At 42.4% G+C, this 13,104-nt stretch overlaps 6 protein-coding genes across 6 annotated transcripts; 4 read left to right on the top strand and 2 right to left on the bottom strand.

Annotated features, from left to right (window-relative positions):
* Window positions 1–2,156: 2,156 nt before the first annotated feature.
* Window positions 2,157–2,601, bottom strand: LOC147228210 (histone H2A-like). The gene has a single exon (XM_086156466.1). The coding sequence runs from the start codon at window positions 2,599–2,601 to the stop codon at window positions 2,218–2,220; it is 384 nt and encodes a 127-aa protein (XP_086012592.1). The 3' UTR covers window positions 2,157–2,217.
* A 309-nt stretch (window positions 2,602–2,910) lies between these two features.
* LOC147228211 (histone H3) lies at window positions 2,911–3,321 on the top strand. The gene has a single exon (XM_086156207.1). The coding sequence runs from the start codon at window positions 2,911–2,913 to the stop codon at window positions 3,319–3,321; it is 411 nt and encodes a 136-aa protein (XP_086012333.1).
* Window positions 3,322–4,659: 1,338 nt separating this feature from the next.
* LOC147228212 (histone H2B 1/2) lies at window positions 4,660–5,335 on the top strand. The gene has a single exon (XM_086156162.1). The coding sequence runs from the start codon at window positions 4,666–4,668 to the stop codon at window positions 5,038–5,040; it is 375 nt and encodes a 124-aa protein (XP_086012288.1). The 5' UTR covers window positions 4,660–4,665; the 3' UTR covers window positions 5,041–5,335.
* A 518-nt stretch (window positions 5,336–5,853) lies between these two features.
* Window positions 5,854–7,876, bottom strand: LOC147228213 (heparan sulfate glucosamine 3-O-sulfotransferase 1-like). The gene is made up of 2 exons (XM_086156465.1): window positions 7,805–7,876; window positions 5,854–7,498 (listed from the first exon to the last, which is right to left on the bottom strand). The coding sequence occupies exon 2, from the start codon at window positions 7,382–7,384 to the stop codon at window positions 6,422–6,424; it is 963 nt and encodes a 320-aa protein (XP_086012591.1). The 5' UTR covers window positions 7,385–7,498; window positions 7,805–7,876; the 3' UTR covers window positions 5,854–6,421.
* A 1,246-nt stretch (window positions 7,877–9,122) lies between these two features.
* LOC147228214 (histone H2A-like) lies at window positions 9,123–10,179 on the top strand. Its single transcript, XM_086156467.1, has one exon. The coding sequence runs from the start codon at window positions 9,137–9,139 to the stop codon at window positions 9,518–9,520; it is 384 nt and encodes a 127-aa protein (XP_086012593.1). The 5' UTR covers window positions 9,123–9,136; the 3' UTR covers window positions 9,521–10,179.
* A 490-nt stretch (window positions 10,180–10,669) lies between these two features.
* LOC147228215 (histone H4) lies at window positions 10,670–11,407 on the top strand. The gene has a single exon (XM_086156246.1). It carries the CDS (start codon window positions 10,769–10,771, stop codon window positions 11,078–11,080), a length of 312 nt encoding a protein of 103 aa, XP_086012372.1. The 5' UTR covers window positions 10,670–10,768; the 3' UTR covers window positions 11,081–11,407.
* Window positions 11,408–13,104: the final 1,697 nt, after the last annotated feature.

A 13,104-nucleotide genomic window follows, 5' to 3' on the forward strand; every position in this document is an offset into this window, starting at 1 on the left:
AATTGAACTATTGAACCTGAATGATCTTTAACTGAAAACGGAATAAAGTCTCTTCTGTCCTGCCCTAACGGTCCTTTTCATTTGAAGATTATTTAGTTCTTTATTTTGTAACCCGCAACACCAACAGTCCTGGCACGTTATCCCTTTAAAGGGTAGGGTTACGTAAATATAGATAATGAGAAAATAAAATAAAGACATTCTATTCCAAAAACAGGAACGAAGGGAGGGGGGTCAAGATATCCATTATATTCAGAATAGTGTCAGTAATAATGTATTCTCTTCTCTCGTGTTACTCCATTTCGGAGACAACATCTTAGCTAGCAGACGCAATAACCTAGCTAAACCTCAAGCGAAAGAGACACAATGCAAATAATCACGAGGAAGGTAAAATGTTGAAATGTTTCTATTTGTTTTTGACATTTTAAATCGCTTGAAGTGAGAGAGGAAGGTGAAGGTGTTGTTAATGGTTCGGATCAGAAGTTAAAGCTGCTTTCACCCCTGCTGCTGATGTCATATTTCTGAAAGAAAAACAAAGCGGAGCTGAAGTGACGTTTTTAAATGTAGAATTGTGCTTAAATTTGAAGGCATACAAAGTTCCACTTGCTAACCAACCACAAGTTTCCATAAGGTGATTGTTATGACGTTTGCCTCATACTTGAAAAGTCCCTGGATTGAAATGAGGCAGAAATAATTACCTGGCTGGACCGTTCTGAATTTCAGGGAGCCTCAGTGCTGCTTTTTTGCCCCAGATTTGCCGAAATAGCATGATGCTTTGCCAGTCACTTCCATAGGAGTCCACCTTCGTCATAACTATTCACATTGGATGTTAATCTGTGAAGAAGATCTCCTTATGAAGGCCAAAATGTGCACCTTGATCGCAATAACCGGGTGCATTAGTGGTCGTCAGGCTCAGGCCATTGCAGCATGTTGACCTGTTGCTTGCTCTTTCACATAGCGGGCTATGCTAGCTTAGCTCAGTAAGCGTATAGTTTACATTGTATTGGGTAGCAACTGCTTACTAAAATGCCCCCGTAATCCAGTAGTTTGAGAGACGCGTCAAATGAAGTGGAAAGAGGCATTGTTCAGGTAATCCCCGGTAATCCAATCATCCATTACTAAACCTGATATCCATGTATTTTAATGTAGAACTATTGATCATCTGTCACGACTGACTTAGATATGTTATGAAAAAAACTGTTATCAGAGACCAACAGAAGTACAAGAATCCTGTTCTGTGATGATTGACACGATTTTGATCTCAGCAGGGGAGGAGCCAAAGATTTCACTTTTACCATAATTTTTGCACTATATGGCACACTTAAAATCCTTACATTTTCTCAAAAGTCAGCTGTGTGCCTTACGTATGAATTCTTGGTGGGCTTACCGACTTCCGAACAACGTTATGTGGTACACTGGCTTCAAACATCTGTCAAATATTTTAGTGCAACTTTGGTAAGTGACAATGCCGCTCCGCTTGATTGATTGTACTGTGCTTCAATGTAATATTGCTGTACATTTTTGTGGATGAGGACCCCCAAAAATGACACCTGTTAAGAGAGGGAATGAATGTCTCCGCCATTTAATGCCCACGATTGTCAAACGCTCATCTTGACCCATCGACAAACAAGACTTCATTGGAAACTTAATATGATACAGGAAGGAAATATGTATGAGATTGTATATTGAATGATTTGCCCGTAGATGAAGGTACCATAAATATTCCATTCAATCAATACACATGTATTAGTCTGATTGATGGATAAAACTAATAAACTAATTCAGGAAGAACTCAAATAAGAAGTATCATATGGAGGCTATAGACTATAAATTCCTATTTTGTTGTCATTGTGGGAATGAATGTCAAAACATAATGCTTTCTACTGTCAAATATTAATCTGGATTCATCAACAAAATAGACTTCATATCAGGCCCGTAATTGTCTGAAACATTACGTTTCAATGAGAAACTGTTAACTGCAAGATTGTGAAATATCGAGTTGCTCTGAAAGGGCCTTCATACAGTTCTTTATTGATTTCGTTATTCAATCTATATACAAAACGTACACAATTTGTGTTTGAAGCTTTGTCCTAATGCATTAAGTCCTATATAATGTATATAGGCATCGTAAATATTCGTGGCAAAGTTAAACATCTAGGATGTGCTCATAGATAGAGTGAGTGGCTCTTAAAAGAGCCGTTGTGTTGTTGGTTGTGGCGTCTACTTCTTGGCGGGCTTCTCGGTCTTCTTGGGCAGCAGCACCGCCTGGATGTTGGGCAGCACGCCGCCCTGGGCGATGGTGACTCCTCCCAGCAGCTTGTTGAGCTCCTCGTCGTTGCGGACGGCCAGCTGCAGGTGACGCGGGATGATGCGGGTCTTCTTGTTGTCGCGGGCGGCGTTTCCGGCCAGCTCCAGGATCTCGGCGGTCAGGTACTCCAGCACGGCCGCCAGGTACACGGGGGCGCCGGCTCCCACTCGCTCGGCGTAGTTGCCCTTCCTCAGCAGCCTGTGGACGCGGCCCACGGGGAACTGGAGCCCGGCCCGGGACGAGCGGGTCTTGGCCTTGGCGCGGGCTTTGCCTCCGGTTTTGCCTCTTCCACTCATTATTACGATTTCTTGTATTGATACAAAATGTGAAGTTCCGAGGACAGACCCTCACTTATATATCCGCGGAGCGGGGAGGTTCCTGTAAAAGCGCGCCGGGTTTTGGCGGCCGATTTCAAACGTCTCTCCTCCAATGAGCAGCGGCGCTTCCGGCGGGGAGTCGCTATTCCAGACGGCGGCCAATGAGAGCCTGAAGGCGGGGACCAGCCTCCGCTTGACGCCGCTGCAGCTCGGCTATAAGACCAGCGCATCGGCGCTGATATCCCTATCTGTTCTGTCACACTTAGACAAAATTAGATATCCACAGCCATGGCCAGAACCAAGCAAACCGCCCGTAAATCCACCGGAGGCAAAGCCCCCAGGAAGCAGCTGGCGACCAAAGCCGCCCGCAAGAGCGCTCCGGCCACCGGCGGCGTGAAGAAGCCTCACCGCTACAGGCCCGGTACCGTGGCCCTGAGAGAGATCCGCCGCTACCAGAAATCCACGGAGCTGCTGATCCGCAAGCTGCCCTTCCAGCGCCTGGTGAGGGAGATCGCCCAGGACTTCAAGACCGACCTGCGCTTCCAGAGCTCCGCCGTCATGGCTCTGCAGGAGGCCAGCGAGGCTTACTTGGTGGGCCTGTTCGAGGACACCAACCTGTGCGCCATCCACGCCAAGAGGGTGACCATCATGCCCAAAGACATCCAGCTGGCTCGCAGGATCCGCGGGGAAAGAGCTTAAACGGCCTCCTCCACACAACGGCTCTTTTAAGAGCCACCACACTTACTCTAAAAGCGTTACATCCATTATGTAACACCAACCTTCCTCTTGTGTTAGGGTCGCCACCGACCCGTTTTAGTTTTTGCATAAAATAATCCCTGAAATTCTTTTTATTGCATCGAGGCTTCTTGGCTTTTTCAGGAACTTTGATTTCAACAAAAAAAATTCACTGCATTGTAAAATGCTCTAGCTGAAATAATGTCATCTGTAGTGTTAGGGTCGGTTTCGACCCGGGTATAAAAATAAGATTACAAAGCAGCCTGTGGACCCATATAATGCAAATGTGCCCTCTGAAAGTCATATGAGTGACCTGACGTGTTTTGACATTTTTATCTTTGTTCAGTTTTTTTTTTTGCAGCAATCCTGGACAAATGACCATCCCCAGAAGCTCCCGTGAGTGGGGGAGGAGTTGGTTGTCATTGTGTTGGCTGACAATGCATTTTTGATTTAAATTTAGGCTTTAATTAGAGCCAAAATTAGAAAAAAAATTAGAGCGGGGAGAGAAAACAGGAAACGACCAGGAAAGAGTACCAAGAAATTATGCACATTCTGTCCTCCAACCCTATTCTCTATTTCAGGGTGTGGTGTGAGACTTTGAGAAACATTTAGTTTTGGCACAGGTTTGATGATGGATCCTCCTGATGAGCAATTATTAGTCATCATTGTGACCAACTCAGAGAGGCTTGCGTGAGATGCATATGTAAACAATATTTTTTGCATTGTGAGCTACTTTTACAAAATTATCTACCTGTGCTCAAAATGCCAAAATCAGCATATTCAGTGTATATGGTTGTGCACCTTGCATACCTGCATGAACCCTTATGGCACTACAAGAGCCTGTGATTCCTCATTCTTATTACTTGCATTGTTGCAAGTGTAATATTAGTTCTTTTGCCTTTCTCAGTTCTCATTTCGGAGTTCCTTTTTTTTTACTCCACATTTCCCTTCATAGGAAGAGCAATGGTAGATCCACAGCTCAATGCACTTTCAATGTGACATCGTGAAAAAAGTCTTCCTCCCAAATCGGTGTCTTGCCGACTCAGGTTTTGAAAGATCTAACTTGAAAGGTGATCTTGCCTGATTAAAACTGGTGTTTAAAACACACACATTCCACTTTCAGATATTCGTTAAGAACGGAGGGAATCACTGTCCTGGTCAACGGCCTCACAAACACTTCCGGTCACCGTTTGTTGAATTCACCAATCAGAGAGTCGCGTCCGCACAGCCTGATTTGCATGACGCTTGTATAAAGATGGCGGCTCCGCCGACTTCCGGTCATTTGTGTCCACCCACTGATAGATCGCCATGCCGGAGCCAGCAAAGTCCGCGCCCAAGAAGGGCTCCAAGAAAGCCGTGACCAAGACCGCCGGCAAGGGCAACAAGAAAAGGAGAAAGACCAGGAAGGAGAGCTACGCCATCTACGTGTACAAAGTGCTGAAGCAGGTTCACCCCGATACCGGAATCTCATCTAAGGCCATGAGCATCATGAACTCGTTCGTCAACGACATCTTCGAGCGCATCGCCTCCGAGGCGTCCCGCCTGGCGCACTACAACAAGCGCTCCACCATCACCTCCAGGGAGATCCAGACCGCCGTGCGTCTCCTGCTGCCCGGAGAGCTGGCCAAGCACGCCGTGTCCGAGGGCACCAAGGCCGTCACCAAGTACACCAGCTCCAAGTAAACCCTCCTGCAGCTTCCTGCAACTCAAAAGGTCCTTTTAAGGGCCACCCACTGTTTCAACTAGAGGCTGTTTCCTATAACAAACTGAATTTTATGGATGATCTGAATCTCAAAGTAGCTCCCTCACTATTAGCATTTGAATATATCAATGTAACTCAAAATTTGTTGCCCTGTCACGACCCCTTACTCTCATTTCTATCCATTTCCCCTATATACCTGATATTTCTACGACCATTCAATGCTCTGTTCTAGGTGATTGATCTGTATCCTGTTAATTACAAATAATTATAAATACATTTATGCCTGTTCAAAATGGATTTATAAACTAAACTCATGAAATCAACAGGAAGTTGCAAATTCAGCTGACAAACCATGTTGAAGTACTTTAAAAAGAGGCCATGTGTTTGGGGAAGAATTTAATGAAGTAATTTTATTAATCACCTTTTTTTTTTTGCTTTGACCAAAAGTGTTTTGTTGTTTTTTTTTATGAGATGAGAACAACTTTATTTATCCCGAAGGAAATTGTTGTGCCAGAGTTTCAAGTAAAAAACATAACAGTAATAGATAATAGAAAGGAGGAAGAATAAGAATACAATAATATATGAATTGTCTTAACTGTTAACTGTAACTACAAAGATTGAAGATTCCCTGCGGCTGAGGTAAGAGGAATTAAAAAGTCTGATATCCTCAGGTAGGAAAGACCTCCTGTGGCGTTCAGTGGAGCTCCTTGGTGGTATCAGTCTACGACTGAAAGAGCTCCGACAGGACATCAAAGTGGCATGCAGGGGGAGATGTATGTTGTCCATTTGACAAGAAAACAAATCTGGTTATACAGATGACAAATTCGTATATGAGTATCCCTCCATGGCAGAAGTGATCCAGCTAAAGAAAACAAAAAATCCAGTTTTGTTTCGGAGCATAAAATGCTTTTTGCTGGAAATGCAGACAGCGTTTCAACAAAATACCAATATAGTAGAAATATATCAAACAAGATAGAAATTGTATCTTTCTTCAATTCCAAATGTTTTTTTTGTACTAATAGAATTTAGGAATTTGATACATCTGTTATCATCCCCCAATGGGGAAATGTCAATATTTTTAGTCCAGACTCAAAATCCAAACACAAATTTGTTCATCAAACATTTTTTTTTGAGACCAAATACAGCCTCATCGGTTTGAAACAAAACTGTGGACGTCGGTATCGTCATCTTAAAATAATTGCCTGAGTCCATGTTTGAGGGATTTTCAACTCCTCTTTCACTAATGGAAAAACCCTTTTGATACAAACATATATAAATATATATAAAACCACCCACCCATCTGACGTTCCAGTATCTGCACATGGAGAAATCCTTCTGATGTCTTTGAGAGCTTTCCTTCCGTTAAACCACAGAGACTGATGTGGTCCAGTTGAATTTTTGCCCCACAAGCTCCATGAACTTCCTGTTAGGTTCTTTAAAGAACTCTTGGACTTTTCGCAGGATGTCCGGATCCACGGTCGGGTGAGTCCGACCTTTACTTTCATTTAAACACCTCTCTTGTCCCTGATCTTTCATACAATAGAAGCCCTTTGTTTGATTAAAGTATAAGTTGGAACTGTTTATCTCAGGTTTGAGCTCCAGGAACTTCTCAACCTTCTGGAGCTCAGGGAGAGGACTTTGGATCAGGGCGTCCCCGTCGATAATATGGATGCTGTTTAATGAGAAATACTGCAGCCATTTCTGCATATGCAGGTAGTACAGACTGCGACGGAGAGCTGGGTATTGGAGGTTCAGAGTTCCGTTCTTCACCAGCATGGACTCGATGGGAGGGTAGTCTTTGTCAAACTGGTGCCGAGTGACGCGTTCGTGCAAGTAGTCCGACACCAACCGCTCGACGGGTTCCCTGACGATGAGGAGGAGTTTAACCGTGGAGCTCATCCTATAAATGCGTTTCGGGGCTTTGTTGGACACAAAGTATCCCGCCGTCCTTTCTATGCTCACCTGACCGGGAGTGGTGAAGGCCATGTGTTTGAGATACCACTTCAAACCCTTCTTATAGTTTGAGTCCTTGTCGAAAAAGTGCACGTCCTGGTCGGACAGTTTCACGCCACTGTTCAGGCTCAGCATCTCAAACAGAGCCCGCGTGCCCGCCTTCTTCACTCCTATCAGGATACACTGCGGAAGGGATTTCCTCTTCGGGGCACTCTTTGCACTCCTTTCCATGTTTGAAGAAGAAGGGGAAGGTCGATCCCAGTTTTTACGAAACGCTGGTCTGGAGGACGCGGCCTTATGGTTGAGTGCAAAAATTAGGCCGCCCACAAGAAACAGAGCTACGACGAATATTTTAACTCTGGTTGACTTCATCACAGGAGCGGGGATTCTCTAAAAAACAAAAAAAACAGCCTGAGGGCAGCCTCTCTTCAGTGTAGAGCGTTGATAGCCAGAGGTGGTAAACATGCACGGTATAAGCGGACGATCCTGGGGAAAAACAAAGATCTATTTGAAAATCGCTGGTGACACCGGAAAAACTGGCCAGGTCACGTACCTGAGGCAGCTGCAGTCACCCAGCAACATACTTTCCATAGCTTGTAGTGAGCAGTTGCGTTCACAATTTCATGATAAAAGATAAAAATACCCTGATATTGCGATAATATGATGAGATTAAGAAGCAGCGTTGGGAAGGAACAGGATCAAAACATTTCTACTCAAAGGCGGGAAGAAAGACATTTTTCGTCATTTGGAGTTACTGGCATAGAAACTTTCATTAAAAAATGGACTCCTTACCTTTTGGGGTGGATATTTCTGTAGATAATGATGTTCTTTCATGCAGGTTATGACTGTCAGACCGGACCAGAACTCTTGCAAACCTCTGTTGCTCGTCAACCTTAAATCAGCTCCTTATTTGCACGTGTCAATATTCACGTAGCTGGGTGAAGCCGGGTCGTCTTTCTCGTCAAAGGAGTCAAAGAGATGAAAAATCCTGCAGCGTTCAGTACTTTGCGGCTCTCATACGAAGTGGAGAAGGTCTCCTGGAGAGAAATAGAAGGGCACTGGACACAAATCTCCACATCAAGTTTGACAGTCAGCTTTCTCAGGTCTTGCGTGACAACATTTTCTTACAGCCCAAGTAAAACTGGTTTGTACAGTTTGCCTGAAATGTAAATGAATAGGTAGTGTTTAATTGATGCATTTGGTAGTGGTAAAATCAACACAAATTCAACTGAAGATTCTTTTCGACTAAAACATTAATTTGGAGGTGTTTGGAGGTGTAATTTGTGGTGTTTTGGTATTTTGGGTTTAGTGAAAAATCAGGAAGTTCAGACAAGCCCTGCTCAGAAGATAACCACGGATGGAAATAGTGAGACAATTGAATAACCCTGTCAGGGAACTTATTGATAAAATATGAACACTTTGTGGTAAAACCTGATATTTTTTATTGTAAAAAGCCACTTCTGTGTGTTAGTTTGCATAGGATTCCTGATGGTAAAAAATTGCCTGTCAGCCACCAAAGCTGAGCGTCAGTGTGCCAAAAGCCCCGCCATGAGTTTTTTCTTTCTGTTTTTTTGTTTCCTCGTTTCCTTTTTCCTCCACATTGCAGTTTGTACATATCTTGTAAATTGTTGTTCAGGTTTTATTTTTTATATTTTGGAGATGAAAAGGACAAAAATTTATCTGAAGTTTTGATGTGTGCCCCGACTTAAGATATAGACAGATAGATAGATAGATAGATAGATAGATAGATAGATAGATAGATAGATAGATAGATAGATAGATAGATAGATAGATAGATAGATAGATAGACATTGTAGTGTTAAAAAGTCGATCAAACAAGCTACATTTCAGGTGAGCCACAATTACGCACACATACTCAGAATGTTTTATGTTGACAAGTGAGGTTATGATGACGTTTGAAGATGTATGAGTCCACATTTTTCATCGCCTTGATCTACGTTTTTCACAATTTGTTGGCGCGGGGGCACAGGTCTTCAGTGATTGGGCGGTTGAATCCCCGCTCAAGTGGACCAATGAACGAGCAGCAACTTGGTATAAATATTTGACACTGCGCTTTAGCCAGTATTCTTTCCTAGGTTGAGTTGAGAGATCCGTGAGACCAAAATGAGTGGAAGAGGCAAAACTGGAGGCAAAGCCCGCGCTAAGGCCAAGACCCGCTCGTCCCGGGCCGGGCTCCAGTTCCCCGTGGGCCGCGTCCACAGGCTGCTGAGGAAGGGCAACTACGCCGAGCGAGTGGGAGCCGGCGCCCCCGTGTACCTGGCGGCCGTGCTGGAGTACCTGACCGCCGAGATCCTGGAGCTGGCCGGAAACGCCGCCCGCGATAACAAGAAGACCCGCATCATCCCGCGTCACCTGCAGCTGGCCGTCCGCAACGACGAGGAGCTCAACAAGCTGCTGGGAGGAGTCACCATCGCCCAGGGCGGCGTGCTGCCCAACATCCAGGCGGTGCTGCTGCCCAAGAAGACCGAGAAGCCCGCCAAGAAGTAGACGGAGCTCCATAACAATCTAACGGCTCTTTTAAGAGCCACCCATCTCTATCTATGAGCACATCCTAGAAATTCATAAAAAAAAACTTCATATTGCCAACACATTGTATAGAAATTAATGATAACAAAGTGATACAAGCTTCATGCACTGAGTTTTTTTTCATGGGTTGAAACATTAATTCAATGAAGAACTGTGACAATTTTTAGAGCAACTCTTTCAGTATGTATTCCATTTGCTCATATCCCTCCGGTAAACACATTCTCATTGAAACATACTATTTAAGACATTTACAGGCCTAATATGGAGCCTCTTGCCGATGAGTCCAGACGTACGTTTTGCGATAGAAAGCATCAAGTGTTGACATTCATTCCCACAATGACAACAAACTTGATTTCCTTTTTTTATTTTTACTTATTCACTTGACTTATTTACTTATTTTTTATTTGATTTCTTCACCAATTAGCTCATTAGTTTTTTCCATGTAACAGACGTACATTGTTTGAATGGAATATTTATGGTACCTCCATCTATGAGCAAATTCATTCCATATTTGATAATAAACATGTTTCCCTCCTGTACCATATTAAGTTCCAATGAAGTCTTGTTTGTCGACAGGTCAAGATGAGCATTTGACAGTCGTGGGCATTAAATGTCGCAGACATTCATTCCCTTTATGCTCCTTGTCACAATACAAAAATGTACACACATTTCCTTAGACGTGTGTACAAACTACGTTATAAATGATCAGCTCTATCTTATTAACTCTTAACTTTTATCTCTGATTAACAAGTTTCTTCAGGATGAATAAAGTTGTTCTTATTCTCTTAACCCTTGCTCACTTAGATTAATAGTTTTCTTCATGAAACAGACTAATATGAGTTAATAACAGGGCACTGATAGAGTGAATAGAATTGTGTATTTACGGTACACAAATAAAATTGTCTTATATGACACCGTTTGACACTAAAAGTTACTATAAAACAGTTTAAACGCGCACACAGACAATTCAGGACATTTGAGAGCACGATAGTAGCGGCGGTTTGACAGCCAGTTGCCATTTCAGTCCAATCAACGTGACGGTTTGAGGTCACATGGTTATCAATGGCCAATGAGATGATCAGCTTCAAAGTTTGCCCGTTTACCGCGCGCGGTCTTTTTCTGAACCAATGAGATTCCCCGCACCGGTCTTTATAAGCTCGTCCCGGACGCTCGGGAGTCACATTGTTTGTGAGCAAAGCAGCAGTGAAGATGAGCGGAAGAGGAAAGGGAGGCAAAGGACTCGGCAAAGGAGGCGCCAAGCGGCACCGCAAAGTCCTCCGCGACAACATCCAGGGCATCACCAAGCCCGCCATCCGCCGTCTGGCCCGCCGCGGCGGCGTCAAGCGCATCTCCGGTCTGATCTACGAGGAGACCCGCGGCGTGCTCAAGGTGTTCCTGGAGAACGTCATCCGCGACGCCGTCACCTACACCGAGCACGCCAAGAGGAAGACGGTCACCGCCATGGATGTGGTGTACGCGCTCAAGAGGCAGGGCCGCACCCTGTACGGCTTCGGAGGTTAAATCGATCACCCACTGAACGACCCATACAAAGGCTCTTTTAAGAGCCACCCACAAAAACCTATCGATCAATATCCTTGTCAGTTAAGCAGCTACTTGGAATTTTCAGGAAATTCTGGTTCTGATATCTTGCACGTGCTAATCGATGGTCGTTATCAACCTTAGACGTTTATCAATCGAAGGAGTTATTCCAGTACTTCAATAAATAAGTAGTTGTACAAACACATTTTGCATCTTCATTGCAACGATCGCCTATCACAAGATTATACTGCGAAACATTCCCTGCATTGCATTCATACTGTATATATTAGTGATGTGTCGTTCGTGAACGTAACTGCTCTATGATCCTGCTCTCCACCAATCAGGAGTCGGCTCCCTTCGAGACGCTTTTTTTCTCTTGAAGGCGCACATGATTGGTCAATATGCCTGGTGTCGTCACTGTGTCTGCACTTGTGTTTTCTAAATGCCAATCTTCAGCAAACTTCTGATCCTTTTTCTTTTTGTTTTACATATTTTAATTCATATTATTTTGCGTGTTTTTCAGGAGTTCTGTGTTGTTTCAGTCTGAATTGGTTAAATAGTTAAAAGTTCTTGTATTTTATAGTTAATAGCACTGAAGAGTTAATATTTTTAATTTATTCTTAATTTCTAATTGTTTTATTTTGTTGTTTTGCATTTTTTTTTCTGGGATTCTGAGTTTTTGTTGTTTGACTTAGAATTTGTTGAGTGTATAAAAAGCTAAAATTGTTTTGTATTTTCTAATTTATTTTTTGTAGATCTGTTAATATTTTATTTTTTATTTCATGTGTTTTTCAGGGATCCTGTGTTTCAATTTAAGTATGTTACTTATAAAAAAGCTAAAAGTTTATTTTTGTATTTCATTATTTATTCATTGTTGCACTGAAAAGTAAATACTTTTAATTTACATTTTGTTGAGTAGTGTGTTTTTCAGGGATTCTGTGTTGCTTGACTTTAAAGTTGCTTAGTATAAAAAACTTAAAAGTATAAATTAGTCAAAAGTTCACTGTAGAGCGAGAGGCTATTATAATATAGTAGTGTAATACATGTTTTTGTTTTAATTATTAATTCATTTTGTGCATAATGTTACATTATTATTGGTAATATGTCGATTAAAGCAACAAAGAAATCTGAAGAGCCGTTTGGGAGCTGAAAGAGCTGGCTCTTTTTGGTGAGCCGAGTTCTCTAAAGTTTTAGCGAGACGGTTCTCTAAAAAGAGCCGGAATTCCCATCACTAGTATATATATTTATATATATATATATTTAAAACTAACAATATATACCAAAACTATATATATATACATATATATATATATATATATATTATATATATATTATATATGTTATATATACATATATATTACACTCTTTTCCCCACCACCTTTTTATCCTGTCCATCCAGTTTTTTTAGAAGAGTAAATATTTGTATATAAAACATATAAAATGTGTATATAAATTTGTATTTATATATGTATATTCTTATTCTTCTTCTTCTTTCGGCTTTTCCCGTCAGGGGTCGCCACAGCGAGTCAACTTTCTCCATCTAATCCTATTCTTTGTATCTTCCTGTTGTTGTTCTTCGACCCACAGTCGCCCAATTTCCATTAGTACCCTGTAGGTCATCAGCACCAATGGTGGTCGTTGTTAACCCGGTCCGCGATCGATCCGGTATGGTATAGTTTTGGTTAACTCGCATGTTTGGTTTTGGCAAAAGTTTTACGCCGGATGCCCTTCCTGACGCAACCCTCTGCATTTATCCGGGCTTGGGACCGGCACAGGGAGACACTGCTCCGTGCCCCCCCAAGGCAGGCTTGGAGAGACATAGGCCAGTGCCGCCCTGTGGCTGCATTATTCATATATGTATATTGTTCTGTATATATAACTAATATATAAAAAAACATATATATACACAAAGAAATATTTATCAATATATAAATATAAATATATATTTATATAATGTGTATATAAATTTGTATATAAATTGCATGTATAAATTTGTATGGATGTAT

Source organism: Fistularia commersonii, chromosome 12 (assembly GCF_037954325.1).
Source record: "Fistularia commersonii isolate RoL2024-O1a breed Wild chromosome 12, RoL_Fcom_v1.0, whole genome shotgun sequence".
NCBI classification, from domain to species: Eukaryota; Metazoa; Chordata; class Actinopteri; order Syngnathiformes; family Fistulariidae; genus Fistularia; species Fistularia commersonii.